Genomic DNA, 18499 nt, shown 5'->3' with positions numbered 1-18499 from the left:
TCCTGCCAGGACATTATAAATGCAGAGACATTTCATTTCCCATTCTTATTTGTTCTATACTAAAGAAAATAAACTGGTCTTGTGCTACTTGCTTACAGTGACCTGAAAACAAATATGCATGCACATTAATAAGCTATTTGCTCTCAACTAACCAAACAACTATTGGCACTATCTGTGTGTCACTCTCAGGAGCAAAATGTCCAAAAGCAAGAGATCGTTAGATCTGCTCATGCTGTGTCTCTTCGGGTTTACTCCTTTTGTTTCTTTCATTAAATTGTTGCTTTTGCAAATAATGATCATGCTTTGCATGAAGAACATGAGGCGTTTGAAGGTGTGGAGTCAAGTAGGTTTGAGAACGGCGCCATATTGATCATAAGGAGGTTTACTGAGGCTAAACCGGCAGTTTAATGAGGCTCAGAAAGTCTCATGCAACCATAAGAAAAGCCGCCCACATTCCCAGCGGATTCAACAGAGCAAACACAGGACACTATATTTGTGAGCTAAAATAGCCCTTCCTTTCCTTGCAAGAAGATGCACTAGGAAGATTTGTTTCAAACCAAGCCTGATCTGTTTCACTGGGCCGTTCGCACCAAGAATGATAGTTATAAATGAGCTCTTCAATCCTCTGGTGCTCTTCGGTTATTTGTGGTTTTTGAGAAAGTTTTACTTCTTTGGAATGGTACGAAACTTGGTAAAGGTTTTGGCACTTGCTGTGTGAACACAACACAATCATAGACGTGATTCGAACAGGTTAAATGGTCCTGAAAAACAGCCACACTTGTTCTGCTCGCGGTCAGAAATGCCGAGTTTCCTCTAGTGGAAGCGTTTGGAACTGCAGCCGAACAACATCTCACCGAAAGATCAGTTTCTCAGATCTCAACCTCAAATCTGGAGCACAACTCGTTTAGATTTAAGGCTTTGATTCTCTCACAGTTTATGAGTAAAACATGTTTTAGAAAATATATCAAATTTAAGTTATAGCATGAAAAATGCATAAAAATACAAATAGTATTTTTGTGCATTTTTCATAATAATAAACTTTTTTTTCTTCATTTTTTAATTTCCTTTTTTCCCTTCAGCAATAATCCGCCACGTATCGTCTTTAAAAAGACACCAAACTTTAGTCTGTGCTCCAAAGATTCGAGATTTATCAGTTTATGTTGAAAATGTGCATATTTTGCTCAAAAAGTGAATAAATGGATTATAACTACTGCATATATATAATTTAGTACCATACAATCCACTAAAAATACAAAATATTTAATAAAAAACATGATCAAACTATAATATAGTATACATTCATGTAATTTCAAAGTCATTTTTGAGGGTTAAAGCAGGATGGATTCTGATTGGCTGGAAATAACATCATTCTGAAAGTGATTCCACAGATATTGTCCCTCTGTGCCGTTATTGTTATAGTGGACTGTTATTTTATATTAGAACTCTATCTTTACTGTCATGAACGGGCCTTGATCTTCGTGTAACCTGCAGCTCTCTGCAAATGAAGTCACAAATAGTTCATGCATCTGTTCATTAATTATCAGTAACGCTGCTCACATTTAATATAAAGCCTCATTTGGGAGGAAAGTTTTCGCTTGAATTCACTAAAACACTTTAATTCCTTAAATAATTCCCAATAAATTAAACTCCTTTGTTTCCCTGCAGAACAGACAATCATGACGTTTGTGCAAACGTGCAAATTAATTGTCATACTATATAATTGCGATTGATGATTTAATTCTGTTTTGTTCGTGTCACTAAGTTTAAGCCTAAAGTTATTTCTTTTTACTTGGAATCGTATATAATACAATAATAAAAAATTATAATAAATTAGGCTCATATGATTCATTTTAATGCTGTGAAAATTTGTGTAATATAATTAATATAATATAATTAAATGATTAAATCCTTCATTTCGAATGAAGGAACGCCTTTGACTTTATGTACTTTACACGTTTTTTTAACATATATGTTCTTTGGCAAAATGTGATTGAAATTGAAAGTGCCTAATTATTGCAGTTATCTCAAAATATTGCAATTAAATCGAATAACCATGATCAGCCGATTAATCAATAATCACATCAGGCCTACATGTGTTTAATATATATAAGGTGTTTTCATTCAAATCATTGCTTTGATGAGATAAAGTGTGATATTTACTTTAAGCCGCAGAAGAAATGTAATGATGCTCATATTTATTGTTTGTTCTCTCTGCCATCATGTGGTCATTCATCACATTACATGTTCACATTCATTCTCACAGACGTCAACGGGTCACAGTCTGTCTGATGTCCAACGCTCTTCTCCTCTTCTGTTTAATAAACATAAACACATAAACACATAAACATCTCACACTCATTTACTGCTCATTACAATGGAAGCCCATTTTACCCTCGTGAAAAATAAATATACCAAAATGTGTGTGAAATACATTTATTTTATGCTAAGTATACTACAAATACATTTACAAATGTATATACTTAATATAAATACATTACAATTGAACGTTTGGTATACTAAACTGATATACTTAAAGTCTGCTAAATTTGAAGAGCTAATTTTGTACTTAATGCACTTTACTTAATAGATCAACTTTATAAGTATATTTGATTGTACTAAAGTGGAACCATTGCAAGAATACTTTAGATACACTTTAAATATAAATAGGCCTATATAAAGTCTGAGATCATACTATCTTTACTAAAAGTGATATTAAAACACATTTTAGGCTTAATATCAAGAAATGTGCATTGTGCAATAAATAAGTGCTCCAAATAAAGTTTATTTATAATAATTATATCAGTAGGTCTCAAGTGATATGTCAGTAAATATGTCAATGGATTTGTAGTAGCCTATACTTAGTATGAAATAAATATATTTTAAATACATTTTGGTATACAGTAGGTTTTTTTCACTATCCACACAAATTATGTAAGTCGAAATTTTGGCATAACAAATCATACTTGTGACATACAAAGTCATAATTATGAGAATAAAAAGCCTTTTTAAAAAGATTAAAGATATAAAATATGTCATAATTATAACTTTTAGGTCATAATTTCAACATTTTAGGTCATAATTCCAACATTTTATGTTATTTTGAATGTTGTCAGTTTCGACTTATGTCATAATTATAACTTTTAAGTCATAATTTTGACTTTTTATGTTATAACTATACATTTTAATTTAATTTAACATTCATATTACGTTTTAATTTCAAGTTTCCATGTCATAATTTTAACTTAATTTCGGACTTGTCATAATTACAACTTTGAAGTAAATTGCAACTTTTTATGTCAATTATAAAGTTTAAGTCATAATTTTGGCGCTTTATGTCATAATTTAGATTTTTATGTCGTAAGTATAAATTTTAAGTCATAATTTTGAGTTTTCATGTCAATTTTGACTTTTTATATCATAATTATTAAGTTTAAGTAAAAGATTTGGCCTTTTATGTCGTAATTTCGACTTTATATGTCATAATTATGAATTTTAAGTCAGAATTTTTACTTTTGATGCCATAATTTTGACTATTATGTCATAATTATACATTTTAAGTCATAATTTCGACTTTTAATGTCATAATTACAACTAAAGTCATAATTTTGACTGTCATAATCATTTCAATGTTTTTCATAATTTAGACTTTTGATCTCATCATTTACTTTTTAATGTCCTAAATTCAACTTTTTATATAATAATTTTGACTTTTCTCATAATTTCAAATATTTATCTCATCATAATCATGACTTTTTAAGTAATTTCAACTTTTTATGTCTTAATTATAACTTTTTTGTCATAATCTCGACTTTTTGTCACAATTGACTTTTATAATGTCCTAAATGCAACTTTTTATATCATAAATTTGACTTTTCTCATAATTCTTTTTAGTCATAGTCTCGACTTTTTATGTCACAATTACAACTTTTAAGTCATACTTGAAATACAACAACATGAACATAATAAAGAACAATTAGACTTGAAAGAATCGATAGTACCTCAGCCAGTATGAGTCTCCGGCAGAACCGTTCTAACCGCTCTCTCAAAGCTAGCAGAAATCCTCTGAAGCAGAACGCTCTTCCACTTCACACAGGACTGTGGTCTGGGAGAGTCTGTGTGAGACTGTGTGTGTGAAGGCGTCTCGATCTGAGGTGAATCGCTCTGATGTTTAATGTCCTCACAGTGAAGGACATTAAACTCGTCTTTAAAGATCTTCAGGTGTGGAACTAAAGGTGCTTCACAGACAGACTGTAGATTTGAGTGTTGTTCCTCCATGCTGGTTGCTGTAATCTTTAGGGATGATTGAGGAATCAGTTTCTCACTGGTTTGAATGGCCAGTTTGAGATCAGATGAATCTTGGTTGTCAATATTTTTCTGTTCAGATGCAGAAGCTTCTTTGCTGATATTAGAGTTAATATCATGGAAGTCGACCTCAGCCCGTGAACATCCGGAAGTCTTGGACTCATCAGGTAAGTAGAAAGAGACCCGTGTGTGTTTCCTCGTGTGTGTGTCGGGTCTCTGGTTTATCGGGCTGGTTTCTGAGCGGCTGCTGTCCAGTTTCCGACGGCTCGTTCTCACTGGATCATCTCTCCCATCATCCGGATACTCACAGGAGCCTGTGTGGAGATATTCATGTGTGTGAGAAAGCTGATAAGTAAGTAAAATCAGCTCATCTTAATCCATATTCAGTCAATTTTGTCTTTCATAACCCAGACAGCAACACAGTGTCGGCCCAGATCCGGGCCACATCAGGGCCGTGTGGAATCCGTGTGTACCGGATGTGGGCCGGATCTGGGCGACACTATGTTGATGTCTGGGAAGTAACACTAAATTTTTTTTTTTTATTCCAAAGGGTGATAACTACATATCAGAAACTCAGAAGACACTGAAGATGAATTATAAAATGATATGATGTTTAGGCCACCTGGGTGTTAGACAATAAATAGTTAGATATTTGCTATGTAGGCCCTCTTATTTATATTTCTTTTGCTTATTTCATCTAGATGCTTAATACTCATTGTTTTTAATCCTACTCTTGTTAATTGTATTTCTATTCTCTTGTGTATATAGGTATGTATGTAAGGACCTCCTCCTGGAAACTTTTCAGATTCTTTTTGAGTTTGTGCACACTTGCCGAATAATCAATAAATAATATTGAAGACTGACCTTTGACCTGACAGGACCCTGCAGGTGACGACTGACCCTGAAATGAAATGGTTAGTCATGCAGACTGACAGATCCATGAACATTGATATAGACAGATTCTGATGAGGAAAAAAGAAGTTCGACACTCTAATGTACAAATATTCAGAAACTCCACGGAGCCCCTAAAGCGACACGGTGATGGTAAAAAAAATAACGGGAACACAGATATTTCGTTTTGCAAGCGAACGCAAATGTTTTTCGAGTGAACTCAAAAGTTTTGCAAGCGAACGCAAAGTTTCTTGGGGAACACAAAAAAGCAAACGTTTTGCAAAATATTAAGTTTCACAAAAGTTCTGCAAGTGAACGCAAATGTTTTTAAAGTGAAACCTTAAAGTTTAAAGTTCCAAAAGAGCAGAAATGTTTTGCAAAATAACGTGGAGATTCACAAAAGTTTTTCGGGGAAACGCAAAAGCATTCAAATACAATATTTTCCCCATTACCATGTCCCCTTAGGGTCCCCTTAAAAAACTTGGTCTAATTAAAGATATTCACTCATTTCGAATTGAACAAACACTTTACGGGAGACAGTAAAGATCCTCTAATGGATCATGTGACTGACCTCCTGAGGTCTGTGCGGTTTCTCGTCCCCCTGTTTCCCTCTCCTGGAGAGCATCCGGTGCCAGCGTAACTGTTCCCTGTTCCTGTGGGCCGTTCGTCTGCCGGGCTCTGAGCTCGTGGAGGACGACGGAGACGAGTCTGTTCCCGAACCCAGCTGAAGATCTCTGACGGAGCGAGTCCGAGCGTCCGAGTCTCCCGAACGACTCCTGAGCATCTCCACTTGCTTCAGCTGCTCTTGGAAGTTTCTAGGCTTCGGTTTCGAAGAGTTCAACATGGGAACTGGCATCTTCCAGATCCGTATTGCTCTCCTGAGGAGCTTGTGTGAGTGTGTGTTCAGGTAAATGGCCGGGTGAGCCGCGGAGATGCTCTTGTTTTGCCGTTGGCCTCGTGGAGCTCCTCTCTGAACAACACACTCTTGCTCTGCTTTCACCTTGTGTTTGGCTGCATTTATCCGCTGCTGTTGTGTTAACTCCAGCTGTTTCGTGGCTCTGTAAGCGGGTGAAAGAACATCAGAGGAGATTCTGGACTTGGATGGACCTTCTGCAGCATCGGACAACATATCTGGACAGAAAATAAACAATTCTTAAAGGGAAATCTTAAATGATTTCACTTTTCTAACTTTAGTTAGTGTGTAATGTTGCTGTTTGAGCATAAACAACATCTGCAAAGTTACGACGCTCAAAGTTCAAAGCAAAGGGAGAGATTTACTTTTAAAGAAATTGCTTTTTAAGGACTACAACAAACGGCTGGTAGAGACTATGAGCTTCTTCACGGGTTAGTGACATCACCAACCCTAACATTTACATAAACCGGAACGCGATTTATAGATTATCATGGCAGAATATGCTAATCAATAGAAGATAACTACACATCAGCTACATAAACTCATCAACTAACCATTCAGAAATGTCCTGTTGCTTCTACATGTTGTCACTTCTTCTTGAGTCTCTCCATCTTTGTCCGATTCTGGTTTGATCATAAAAGGCTAAAGGTTTTTTACATTTTCAGTGTTGTTGTGTTCCAAATCGTGTACTTGTGCACTATTATAAGCCATTTTGTAGTATGAATAGTGCGAGTAGTGCGTTCACACTGAAAATTTTAAAAAGAAAAAGTGCACTTTAAGTACCGGATGATGCACTTATTTAGCCGAAAAAAACTAAGTGTGTAACGTTGGACACTTCATGCACTCGACTGTCACCGCTTTATTTGCGTAGCGAAGGGGGAGGGGCTATCAGACAAAATAAACGTATAAAGTTCATACACTACATGGTTGAGTACATATTTATAAATGCATAGTGTATAGTGCGTCATTTGGGACACAGCTGTGTCTGCATGAGGTAATTGGAGCTGCTAACTCACACACACACACACAAGCTCTTGAAGCTCCGCCCTCTGTGCCGGGAGCAGCAGCTCATTTGCATTTAAAGGGACACACACAAAACAGTGCATTTTTGCTCACCCTCAAACAGTGACAATTTTGGGGTATTTTGAGCTAAACCTTCACACACACACACTCTGGGGACATCAGAGACTTATTTTACATCTTGTGAAAAGGGAATTATACCACCGCTTTAAACTCTAATGACATGTGCAATTTTAGGACAGTCAGTGTAACAGTATTATTGATATACTATTATTTATTTGTAGTCCACTTAAGACATTCTAACATGGTGTCGGCCCAGATCCGGGGGCCGTGTGGAATCCAGGCGTACCAGATGTGAGCCGGATCTGGGCCGACATTATGTTGCTGTCTGGGTATAAGTGACTACATATCAACGAGCAGTCATTATTGTATGAGTAGACTGTCTGCTTAATATCTGCTAACACTTTATTTTGATGCTCCTTCAACAGAAATTCTACTCACTATAAGTAACTTTAATATATAACTTTCTATAAGTAACTACATGTCAACTTATTCTACTAACCCTATAACACAGTGTCATCCGGTGTAGACAGCAGCACTGATTATAACGCTTTCTTTGTGTTTTTATCGCACCACAGTGTAACCTGTCTACTAATACTCTAATGAGAGTTAGGTGACATGTAGTTATCGAAATAAAGTGTAACCTTATAGTTATATAAATATTTTGAATGAGTTTTATGTTTTCTTTTTAAATTTTGGTTAACTGTACAATGGTTTTATTACATGAGCATGAACTAAGAATGAGCAATACTTTTACAGCATTTATTAATCTTAGTTAATATCAATTTCAGAATTTACTAATACGTTATTAAAATCAAATGTTGTGTTTGTTAACATTAGTTAATGCACTGTGAACTAACATGAACACACAATGAACAGCTGGATTGTTAACATTAACAAAGATTAATAAATACTGTAACAAATGTATTGTTCATTGTTAGTTAGTACATTAGCTAATGTTAACAAATTAGACTTTTGTTACCAAATTTGGTAAGTTTTAGTAATTTTGTTATGGTATGTTTTTTTTTAAATATTTTATTCCAGTTTTAGTTTGAATTATTTTAGTAATGATGCCTTGGCAAATTAACTTAAACTAATATACGTTTTCAATTTAATTTATTTAAGTTAACATTTATTTTATTTCGTGAACTTTATTTAAATTGTATGCATGGTTTAATTTTAGTTAATGATAATAACCCTGAAAAATATCTTCCAACATTTTAGAAATATTACAGAATCTTTATCATTTCTCGTTTTGCTGAGTTACAACCGATTTCCTGTAATAAAACAACATGCTATAATAATTAAGCAAAAATACGCACACAGTTCTGAACGGGCATTTCAAAAGACTTGCTCAAAGATCATATAAAGTGAATAATATAAAGCATATTAACGCATATGGACTCTGGCTCACCTGTGGAGTTTCTCTTGTTCTCCCCAGTCTGTAATCGATGAGTTTCACTCATTTCTGCCGATCAGCATCTGAAGATTCAGTGATTCTGTAACCGATGCGATTTCAAAAGACGCGAAACTTTTGAATCGAATATTTTCTTTTGAATCGCTCAAAACATTCCAGTGATGATGAGCGAATCGTTCATCTCGCGCCACGAAATGTGCCACAAAACAAGTTTTGTTTGATTTTTATTGCATTTTATTTTCTGTTAGATGCATGACGTAACAGCTTTATTAAGAACTCATTTTTATTTTTCAAGCCATTAAATCACTGATGTTATGAAACAATTTTAGTATGAATGCGTTAAAATCTCTGATATATTCTCTGATTTAGACTATAATAAGTACAATTTCGATTTTGCCCGTAGAGTATTAATATAATCATAATGTTATCATTTCTTTTTGTGCATAAAACTTTAGATACAGAACTGAAATCGTCTGTGTGGATGATCAGAAATAGATGGAACACTATTATACAATGTAGAGACTCGTCAACAACAACAACAACAACAACAACAAAAGCAATAGAAACAACACAAGATCATAATATGGTGTATAATCAGATCTATGAGTGACTCGTCACATCATGATTCTTGAGTTTAACAGTGAAGATTGCCAAAGCAGCAAAGAGTCAAATTCCACGTTCAGACGGATCAGATCTTCAGTATTTGGTTGTTGTGTTGCTGTCGTATTTCTATTTCTCTTGTTTGATTCTGTGATGAATTGTGCTGAACGTCAGTATAAATGCAGGTCTGAAAGTGGATCTGCAACCTGTGAAAACACAGAGTGAATGTCAATATTGACATGGTTAATGTGTTCATTTTTAGGGGTGTAATAATATATCGTGTCACAATAGATCAAATAAATAAAAATGCAACATGTATTGTGGATACTGACAATATGTATTGTTTATAACTCACCCAAATTTTAAATTACTGTGCATAATATTATTTTTTTTTAGTTTTAGTGTCAGTACTACATGAAACTGAATATATTGTATAATAATGCAATGGGGGAATATTTGTGGGTCCTAATAATGCTAAATGTCTGATGTTACCAGTAAAAGTGGCCTACATTACTGTAAATATATCTAGTCAGTGAAAGAGCGCATTTGAGCTTCAGAATCATGAATATTTTCCAATATTTTGCCAGCACCAAGTCCAAGCATATTAATTTCCACAGCCATTGTAATATCAAATTTACCATTTTAATCAGCAGTTAATTTGTTGTTAACCTTTTATCATTGTGTCTTGGAGTATCGCAATAATATGGTACCGTGAGTTCAGTATGTATCGAATCGTGATATTGAGGGTATTGTTACACCCCTGGTAATTTTTCAGTGGATAAATTGGGTGTTTATATGGGGTCCGTCACACAGAAATAATCATATTTGGAGATTGAAAACCCATGAAATAACCAAGCAACTTCTCTTTCTGGCTCTTTATGACACATGCAGAGAAGCTGAAGCGATGATGTGTGTGTGATGATGTGGTTTACCGTGAGCCGGATCAGACCCATGAGTCGAGTGGTTGAGGCGTTCGCTCCACTAAACCCACCGCGGGCCTGCTGGTCCTGATGAAAGGCCTCTTATCATTCACACCCTGAAACACAATCGACAGCAGCTTCGTACACACACACACACACATGACGTCCCGAGGGGAGACTGGTGTTTAAACCATCAAAATAGGGATAATCTTTAACACATTTTTTATAATATTTGCATGAAGAGTGATGCTGGTAATGTCCCTAGGCCGGACACTACTGTATATATGAAATGTCTCATTATTAATAGTGTCATTATTATGGTGTTCTGAATGTATTTTAGCATATTGAGAGTATGCGTGTGACGTCACCGTCAGCCGGAGTGACTGCGGTTACACACACTGAGTTGCAGAAACACTGAGTGGCAGAAACACTGAGTGGTAGAAACACTGAGTGGCAGAAACAATGAGTGGCAGAAACACTGAGTGGCAGAAACACTGAGTGGCAGAAACACTGAGTGGCAGAAACACTGAGTGGCAGCATTTATTTTCAGCGTGAATGCTGCGAAAAACACACGAAACGCATCTAAAACGGGAAAGAACTTTGAGATCGACTGTATAAATAGATTTGACCAGAAATCGGAGGTATATTTTTATACTTCAATAGACGTGAAGGACTATAATGCGTTAAGAGCTCGCTCAAGCACTGCGGAGCTAAACCATTTAGTGCTTTGTAAGTAATCAGCAATATTTTAAAATGTATACGATGTTTAATAGGGAGCCAGTGCAGTGTTGACAGAACTGGGCTAATATGGTCATACTTCCTGGTTCTGGTAAGAACTCGAGCTGCTGCGTTTTGGACCAGCTGTAGTTTGTTTATTAAGCGTGCAGGGCAACCACCCAGTAGAGCATTACAGTAATCTAGCCTTGAGCTCATGAACGCATGGACTAATTGTTCCGCATTTGTCAATGAGAGCATATGGCGTAATTTATTAATATTTTTAAGATGGAAGAATGCGGCTTTACAGACACGTGACTTTCAAATGAAAGACTGGTATCAAAGGACTTGATAGAACAGCCATCAAGTGTTAGACAGTATTCAGAGTATTCAACAATATTGTATTGTTATATATTCTACTGACAACTCGTCAATTAAATATTTCCCATCGTATATTCTGCATAATTGGATGTTTTTAAATAAACACTGACAAAAAACGACACCAGTTTTAGTGCTGGACGATATGATGATATATATAACACTGATATGAGTGATCACATGGATTTAGACCTATATTGTGTTTATATAAAGCGTTCACAGGCAAATGTGCTTTATGTATTTCTCCGGCGTGGAAATCAGGCTCATATAAATGTGAGGAAACACGATTCCTGCTGCATGTCCATATCCATGATCACTGGATCTGTGGTGAGTTGTAAGAAACACTATATCCAGTCCAAACTTTAGTTTAAACTGATAATCGTTTGTTTTACTGGCGTTTTCTCAGTTTCCTCTATTAAATCCAGTCACTCCGCAGCTCTTCTGCCACTCAGTCCGGCTGAGCGAGTGTGTTCCTGCGGGAAAGTGACGTCAGTGCATAACCTCTATACACAACATGAGCATTGACCTGAAAAGTTTCTCGTTCGATCATGTGACACGGAGCGTCTCCGGCTCTCTCGGCCTGATCAACGGAGCAGTATCCATCTGAAACCGCAGAACACAACACTGCATTAAAGTGCATGAAACACAGTGGCGGCCTTTGAATACCCGTTTAACTTGAAACAGACCTCGAAAAACAGCCTCGCATCAAGCCACGCACACATGCCAAGGTCGGAAATGAAAGGGGCTTGGCGCAAAAAGTCCCCCTGTACTCAATAATCTTATCTTTTAAAACTCGTCTTTGATCACCAAAATGACTTATTTAGGCATTTTTTCCTTGAACAAAATGTCCTCATGCCTTAAAATATCTTGAATGTAACTCGACACCCTTGCCTCATGAATATGCAAATGAGCCCCGCCTCCACTCACTCACTCAGCTCAGAGATCCACTGGTTGACGATCACACGTTGATCTGATTGGTTACAAGGTAGTTTGTGACATCAGAAACACCAGCGATTTCAAAGCGTGTTTTTGAGACTGTCTTTGGTTCACTGCAGTTTTAAGGAGGAAATACTCAGCAATGGTGTCGACTTATGAACTTACACATGGTATGTCTTAAAGCAGATTAAAAACACCACATAAACATAATTTATTATTTTTTGAACCAATCGTTCTAATGAATGACTTGACGACTCAGTCACTCCCTTCTGCTTTGTTCCTGAATGAATCAGCCTTCTGGAACGAATCGCTTGAGTGAACGATTCAACGACTGACTCGTTAAGACAGTGATTTGCCGCCACCTACTGTTGGATTTAGTATTATTTGAGATTGAATGCTGTTTTTGTTTTCAGTTGTGATTGTAAACAATAGTTCTGATTAAAGAGATAGAGGGCCCTATCTTACACCCAGCGCAATTGACTTTGTACAGCGACACATGTATCATTCCTTTTTTGCACCCGACACACAGCGGACTTTTCCCTCCACAGACGCACGTCGGTAAATTAGGGAATGAACTTGCGCTCCCGGGGGCGGTTCAGCGAGAAGAGGAGGCGTGTTCCGGCGCAAACGTTCCCTGGTGCTATTTTGCAGTTTCAGAAAACAATTCCTCCACAGACCAGGAGAAACCTTGTCTAAAGTCAGTTGCAATGTTATTGCAATGTCATGTTATTCATATGCTATTTTAAGGGCGCATGCTTGGCCATAATCAATGTACCGTGTGCACAACGCACACACGCTTTGCTTCTCTCATCTACACACAGACGCAGCAGTTCACATTTTTAGAAAACCATATATTATTACAAGGAAAATTATTCCACACGAGGGAAATCATTGTTGTGTCCATGAAGATGTAAAAAAATAGGCATAAATCTAGCTTACACATTTACCCACATTATTATACGCCTGTTTAAGCGAAGCTAATTTGGGTGTGTTTCTCCATCCCCAATGTCACTTCTCTGTGTTTTACGGCCCTGACGAGAACGTCGGTCTCCTCGGCTGTGAACCGCTCCTGGCGTGCGTCTGGCAAATCCGCCGTTATAATAGCAATCCGCCATGGAACAAGCGCACCTGCTCTTAAAGGGAATGTGAGATGACACTCTGATTGGTTTATTTCACGTTATGCCCAAACCACACCTATGAGTAATGAAGCTACTTCAGACCAACACATTTTAGATTTGCGTCGGGCGCAAGAGTCATTTATCCCGCTGGTATAATAGCAACAGCGCCTGAGATCCGCCCACAAAGTTACTTGCGTTTCGCGCTTGATACTTGCGTTTCAGATCGTTAAAATAGGGCCCAGAATGCGTTCATAAATAGACCATTAAAAGTAAAATATGAGATTACATATCCCAATACCATCTGTTTCTTTGAAACGGGTTTCTGAACTGCAAAGGCCGCCTCTGTCTCAAATTTATATGCCATGACATGACAGAGAGGCTCGTGGAAGAGAATCATTTTTCTCATTCTCATGAATACAATTCAGTAAATGCCAATCAATGACCTTGGTTTTTCTCCATTAAGGGCAGTGTGATGTCATCGCCCCCTTGCTTGGCGTTCTTCTGCTTCTTGGGCAGGCTGGAGACGGCTGGCTGAAACACCAGATCGATACTCATCATCAGCACAACATGAACATGAAAGTACGGCAGTGAAGTCAGCAAGAGATGAAACGCTGTTATAGGGCTGTGACGTATGGATCTTTTTCTTACCGCGGTGAAGAAGCAACAAATCAGGCTTTTATCTTTAATCTATGACTTATGATCAAGAATGCATGTTCTTGAAATTATTCAAACAAATACGGTGATGACCTCAGCACCGCGGTAGGCATGTCATTACCGCAGTAATGCGGTTATTGTCACAGCCCTACTGTTACCTTGAAGTGTGTTTTGTTCCAGCCGGCCTTGAACAGTGTGTGTCGGAGATCCTTATAGGCCCAGACGCTCTGCAAGATGTGTGACGCTGCTTTGGTCTCGCGCACTGATTGGCTGACAAGATAGATAGATAGATAGATAGATAGATAGATAGATCGATAGATAGTTAGATAGAGAGATAGAGAGATAGATAGAGTTTCAAACATCAACATATAAGCAATTCATCCACAAGAAACTACAGTCAAACCAAAACTTATTCAGACAACTTCAACATTTCTCACATTATCACAGTTTATTCGCTATAGTTTAGAAAATGGTAATAAAATATGAGCAGAACTCAGTTGATATTTGACTGGTTTTGTCCGTCCTTCTGTTAGACTGTCTCACACATGAATTATGTTGAATATCTGTCAGCTGTTAAATTTAACTACACAATTAGATAATACCAGTTTAGCTCAACCAATCACCAAGCAATGCTTCATTTTGTTCAGTCTGTGTGTAAAAAGAGCATTAGCAATTAAAGACAAAACACTTCAGCAAAACATGATCAGCTCAAAGTGTCTAAATCATTTTTGGTCCCAAATTTTTATACATTTTTACTGGTAGTCACTGTATGAAGAATTTTTGGGTATAATATGACACAGTTTACTTTATTTTGCTCTCCTCACTCACATAAATGAACTATAGTGTCACTAGTAAAAAAAAAAAAAAAAATCTGGTGTCTACTGATGTTTTGGTCTGACTGTACAGCTTTACTCAGATGTGATGCGGTTTGTCACCTTGTTTTGTTGATTGACACCAGTTTCTGTATTCCCTGTCCCTGGATGAGGAATCTGGCGTTCTCCAGGTTCTCCGAGACGATCTCCAGGATCGTGTTCAGGATGGCCACCACCGTGTCTCCCTCCAGGTTTTTGGCGGGTCTCTGTTGTCCACAGGGAAGATTACTGACCAGATCCCTCATGGCGAAGCTCCCTGATTGGGCCACACAGATGATGATGTCAGCCTCATTCCCATTTACATTTATTCATTTAGCAGACGCTTTTATCCAAAGCGAAGAACAATAAAAGCAGTGAAACTAACAGTAGGACAACAACAGGGGTCAATATGTGATAAATTGCCTTTTTTTCTTAAAAATGTGAACGTTGGGGGCGGCATATTCCTATTTTGCCTAGAGTGCTGGACTGTCTTCCCCTGGCCCTGTAGCCTCATCATCATCATCATCCTCAGCATCCTCATCATCATCATTATCATCATCATCTATGTAACGTCACCAGCTGGAGTGCCCTTGAGAGCCACCAGAGGGCACTCCACAACAGACTATTGTCATTCCCTCACAAACTACATCTCCCATAATTCTCTGCCTGGACTCATTAGCACTCATTGTTTTCACCTGTGTCTCATATTCTTGTTTGCCTATATAAGCCTGGTTCTTCCTGTCATTCCTTGCGAAGTCTTGTTTAGTGTCACACTGCAATTCCAAGCATTCTCCTGGTTTTCTTTATCTTGGTTTACGCTCTTCTGTCCGGTTTTCTTGGTTTCCTCTGTTTTTGCCTGTGACCCTGCGCCCCTGTGCCCCTGTGCCCCTGCGCCCCTGTGACCCTGTGCCCCTGTGACCCTGTGCCTCTGTGACCCTGTGCTCCTGTGCCCCTGTGACCCTGTGCCCCTGTGACCCTGTGCCCCTGTGACCCTGTGCCTCTGTGACCCTGTGACCCTGCGCCCCTGCGACCCTGTGACCCTGCGCCCCTGTGACCCTGTGCCCCTGCGCCCCTGTGACCCTGTGCTCCTGTGCCCCTGTGACCCTGTGCCTCTGCGCCCCTGCGACCCTGTGCCCCTGTGACCCTGTGACCCTGCGCCCCTGCGACCCTGTGCCCCTGCACCCCTGTGACCCTGTGCCCCTGTGCCCCTGTGACCCTGTGCTCCTGTGCCCCTGCGACCCTGTGCCTCTGCGACCCTGCGCCCCTGTGACCCTGTGACCCTGCGCCCCTGCGACCCTGTGCCCCTGCACCCCTGTGACCCTGCGACCCTGTGCCCCTGCGCCCCTGTGCCCCTGCGCCCCTGCGACCCTGCGCCCCTGCGACCCTGTGACCCTGTGCCCCTGCGACTCTGCGCCCCTGCGACCCTGTGCCCCTGTGACCCCTGTGACCCTGTGACCCTGTGCCTCTGTGCCCCTGTTATTGTTTGGACTGATTACCCGGTGTTTATGACCTTTCCTTGTTTTCGACTACGATTGTGGATTACCCTTTCAATAAAACTGCATTTGGATCCTCAACCTTCGTGTCTCGGAGCAGTTTGTGACCATCATCATCATCATCATCATCATCGCACAGGTTCTGGAGAGTAAAGTCAAAGGTCTTACCGATGAGATCTTTGTTCTTGTGGTCGATGGCCAGGTTTCTGAGTGCGATGGCGATGGCTCGCACCACTTTATCGGCGTCGGAGTGCAGCAGCTCCACCAGCACCGGCAGACCCTTCTCCTTACGCACCGTCACACGGATGTAGCTCGACCACTGCAGAACAACACGCTCATTATGAGCAGGAACTTTTTTAGAAAAGTAATGCGTTACGTTACTTTTGCGTTACTTTTTTTCACTTGGGCTGGGTTTTGTTTTAATTTTTATAACAAAAAAGTTATATTTTTGGGCAAATGTAAAGACCCTTTCACAGCAAAAGTGAAATAATAAGCCTCACGCTGCAAAAAATGCTTTTCTTACTTAGTATTTTTGTCTTGTTTCCAGTCCAAATATCGAAAAAAAATTAAATCAAGATGCATTTACTAGATTAAAATTCCATAAGATATTATACACACACACTCACACACACATTCTTGTACATCTATCTTTATGAGGACATTCATTAACACAATGCAATCTCTAGCCGCTTACCCTAACCTTACCCATCACAACTAAGTGCCTAACCCGACCCCTGACCCTAAACCGACCCTTAACCTCATTATAACCTTATCCCTAAAACCAAGTCTTGACCCTCAAACAGGCCTTTAAAGGCTCTCAGAAAGAGAGGACCGGCCAACGTGTCCTCACTCTACTCTCTTTGTCCTCACTCCAATGGTCTAAAACTCAAACTGGTCCTCACAAAGATAGTTGTACAAGTACACACCATAGACTGTAAAAAAATATGGACGACGCCCCTTCGCTCTCTTCCATTGGTGAGAACTGAAGCCGCCAGTGTCCCGATATGGCGCTGACATCTTGGGTCTTGAGTCTGCGCAGTAGCGATCTCGGGACCAGACCTGCGCAGTCGTGAGCAGGAAGTAAAGCCGCATAATCAAGGCCCCGCCCTCACTCTCGGTGTGAAATAATTCATTATAGAAATTTAGATCCAAGCTCCAATCTCCTCAGTCCTCCGAAGATCCTGAAAAAAAGTCTGTTGGTGCTTCAGTGACTACTTCGCTCAGAGAACCTGTCAATCACAGCTGTCAATCATGACGTCACACCACCGTTGTTATAGCATCAAATAACTAACTAAAAACTAACTTATTTTAAAAACAAACACTTGAATTTATATCAGCGTGATAAAAACTATAGTAAATGACAGAAACCACCTTCGGAAAAAATATATTTGAAGTGTAATTTAATTGTTTAGTTGGTCTCAAGTCCCGTTGAATAACACGGGGAGGCGGGGCTTATGACCTATACTAGGACCAGCCACCGGGGGGCGATCGAGACGCTTTGGCTTCACTTTTCAGGGCTTGTGCGGCACGCTTGGTACACACACACACTCACACACACACACTCTCACTCGTATTAAAGGTGTTGTTGTGGTCCACTCACGGCCCAGTGTCCGGCACACACACACACACACACACACACACACACTCACAGCCCAGTGTCCAGCACACAGGTTCTGCAGTGCTCCGGCCGCCGCCTCCAGGGTGTTCTGGTTCTGGCTCAGTTTGAGGAGTGACAGGTAGAGGCGAACCACCTCGGGCTGGTACAGGAGCTCCAGGCCTGCAGAGAGAGAGAGATGTGTTTCAGACAACGCTATAACACCAAATTGATTTCTCTTTTGTGTTTCCTTGTCCTTGAACGGAGACATACACACAAAATTATGTCTATACACCCCGTCTATACACCCCGTCTATACACCCGTCTATACACCCCGTCTATACGCCCGTCTATACACCCCGTCTATACGCCCGTCTATACACCCGTCTATACGCCCGTCTCTGCGAGTTTTCTCTCGGTTCCGTCAGAAGTGAACAGTTGAGGAAGAAACTGGATGTGTGTCAGTTTATTCGGTCTTAAAGTGACAGTAGCCTAATATTCCTGCTGTCGTCTGTCATTAATGTTAATGAAACAACAAAATACAGCTTTAACAAAGATGAATCTATATTTAATTTCTACAGTGAACAATTAGTGTTATTTTACATTTAGTCTTAATTATTCACTTATATACTACTGTT

The 18499-nt window shown here is 39.2% G+C and overlaps 2 protein-coding genes across 4 annotated transcripts in view; both read right to left on the bottom strand.

Moving 5' to 3' along the window:
* Nucleotides 1–2177: 2177 nt before the first annotated feature.
* On the bottom strand, nt 2178–7503 carry LOC311284750 (uncharacterized protein; the record flags this gene model as incomplete). Its single annotated transcript, XM_084399965.1, has 5 exons — nt 2178–2311; nt 3999–4616; nt 5167–5203; nt 5765–6324; nt 7431–7503. 4 exons carry the CDS (start codon nt 7501–7503, stop codon nt 4000–4002), a joined length of 1287 nt encoding a protein of 428 aa, XP_084256091.1. The 3' UTR covers nt 2178–2311; nt 3999.
* A 1341-nt stretch (nt 7504–8844) lies between these two features.
* arvcfa (ARVCF delta catenin family member a) overlaps nt 8845–18499 on the bottom strand; it is a 31866-nt gene continuing 22211 nt past the window's right edge. For all 3 annotated transcript variants that reach the window (XM_084401137.1, XM_084401139.1, XM_084401138.1), the window contains 8 exons: nt 17917–18044; nt 16436–16586; nt 14859–15051; nt 14082–14193; nt 13713–13800; nt 11742–11818; nt 10136–10239; nt 8845–9409 (listed from right to left, as the gene is read on the bottom strand). In XM_084401137.1, coding sequence (XP_084257263.1) covers nt 10147–10239; nt 11742–11818; nt 13713–13800; nt 14082–14193; nt 14859–15051; nt 16436–16586; nt 17917–18044 — 842 coding nt within the window. In that variant the 3' untranslated portion in view covers nt 8845–9409; nt 10136–10146. The remainder of the gene's footprint in view (nt 9410–10135; nt 10240–11741; nt 11819–13712; nt 13801–14081; nt 14194–14858; nt 15052–16435; nt 16587–17916; nt 18045–18499) is intronic.

This window comes from Rutilus rutilus (assembly GCF_951802725.1).
Source record: "Rutilus rutilus genome assembly, chromosome: 25".
Classification (NCBI taxonomy): Eukaryota; Metazoa; Chordata; class Actinopteri; order Cypriniformes; family Leuciscidae; genus Rutilus; species Rutilus rutilus.
Note: the sequence above shows the minus strand (reverse complement) of the source record. Positions and strands in the feature narration are given on the sequence as shown.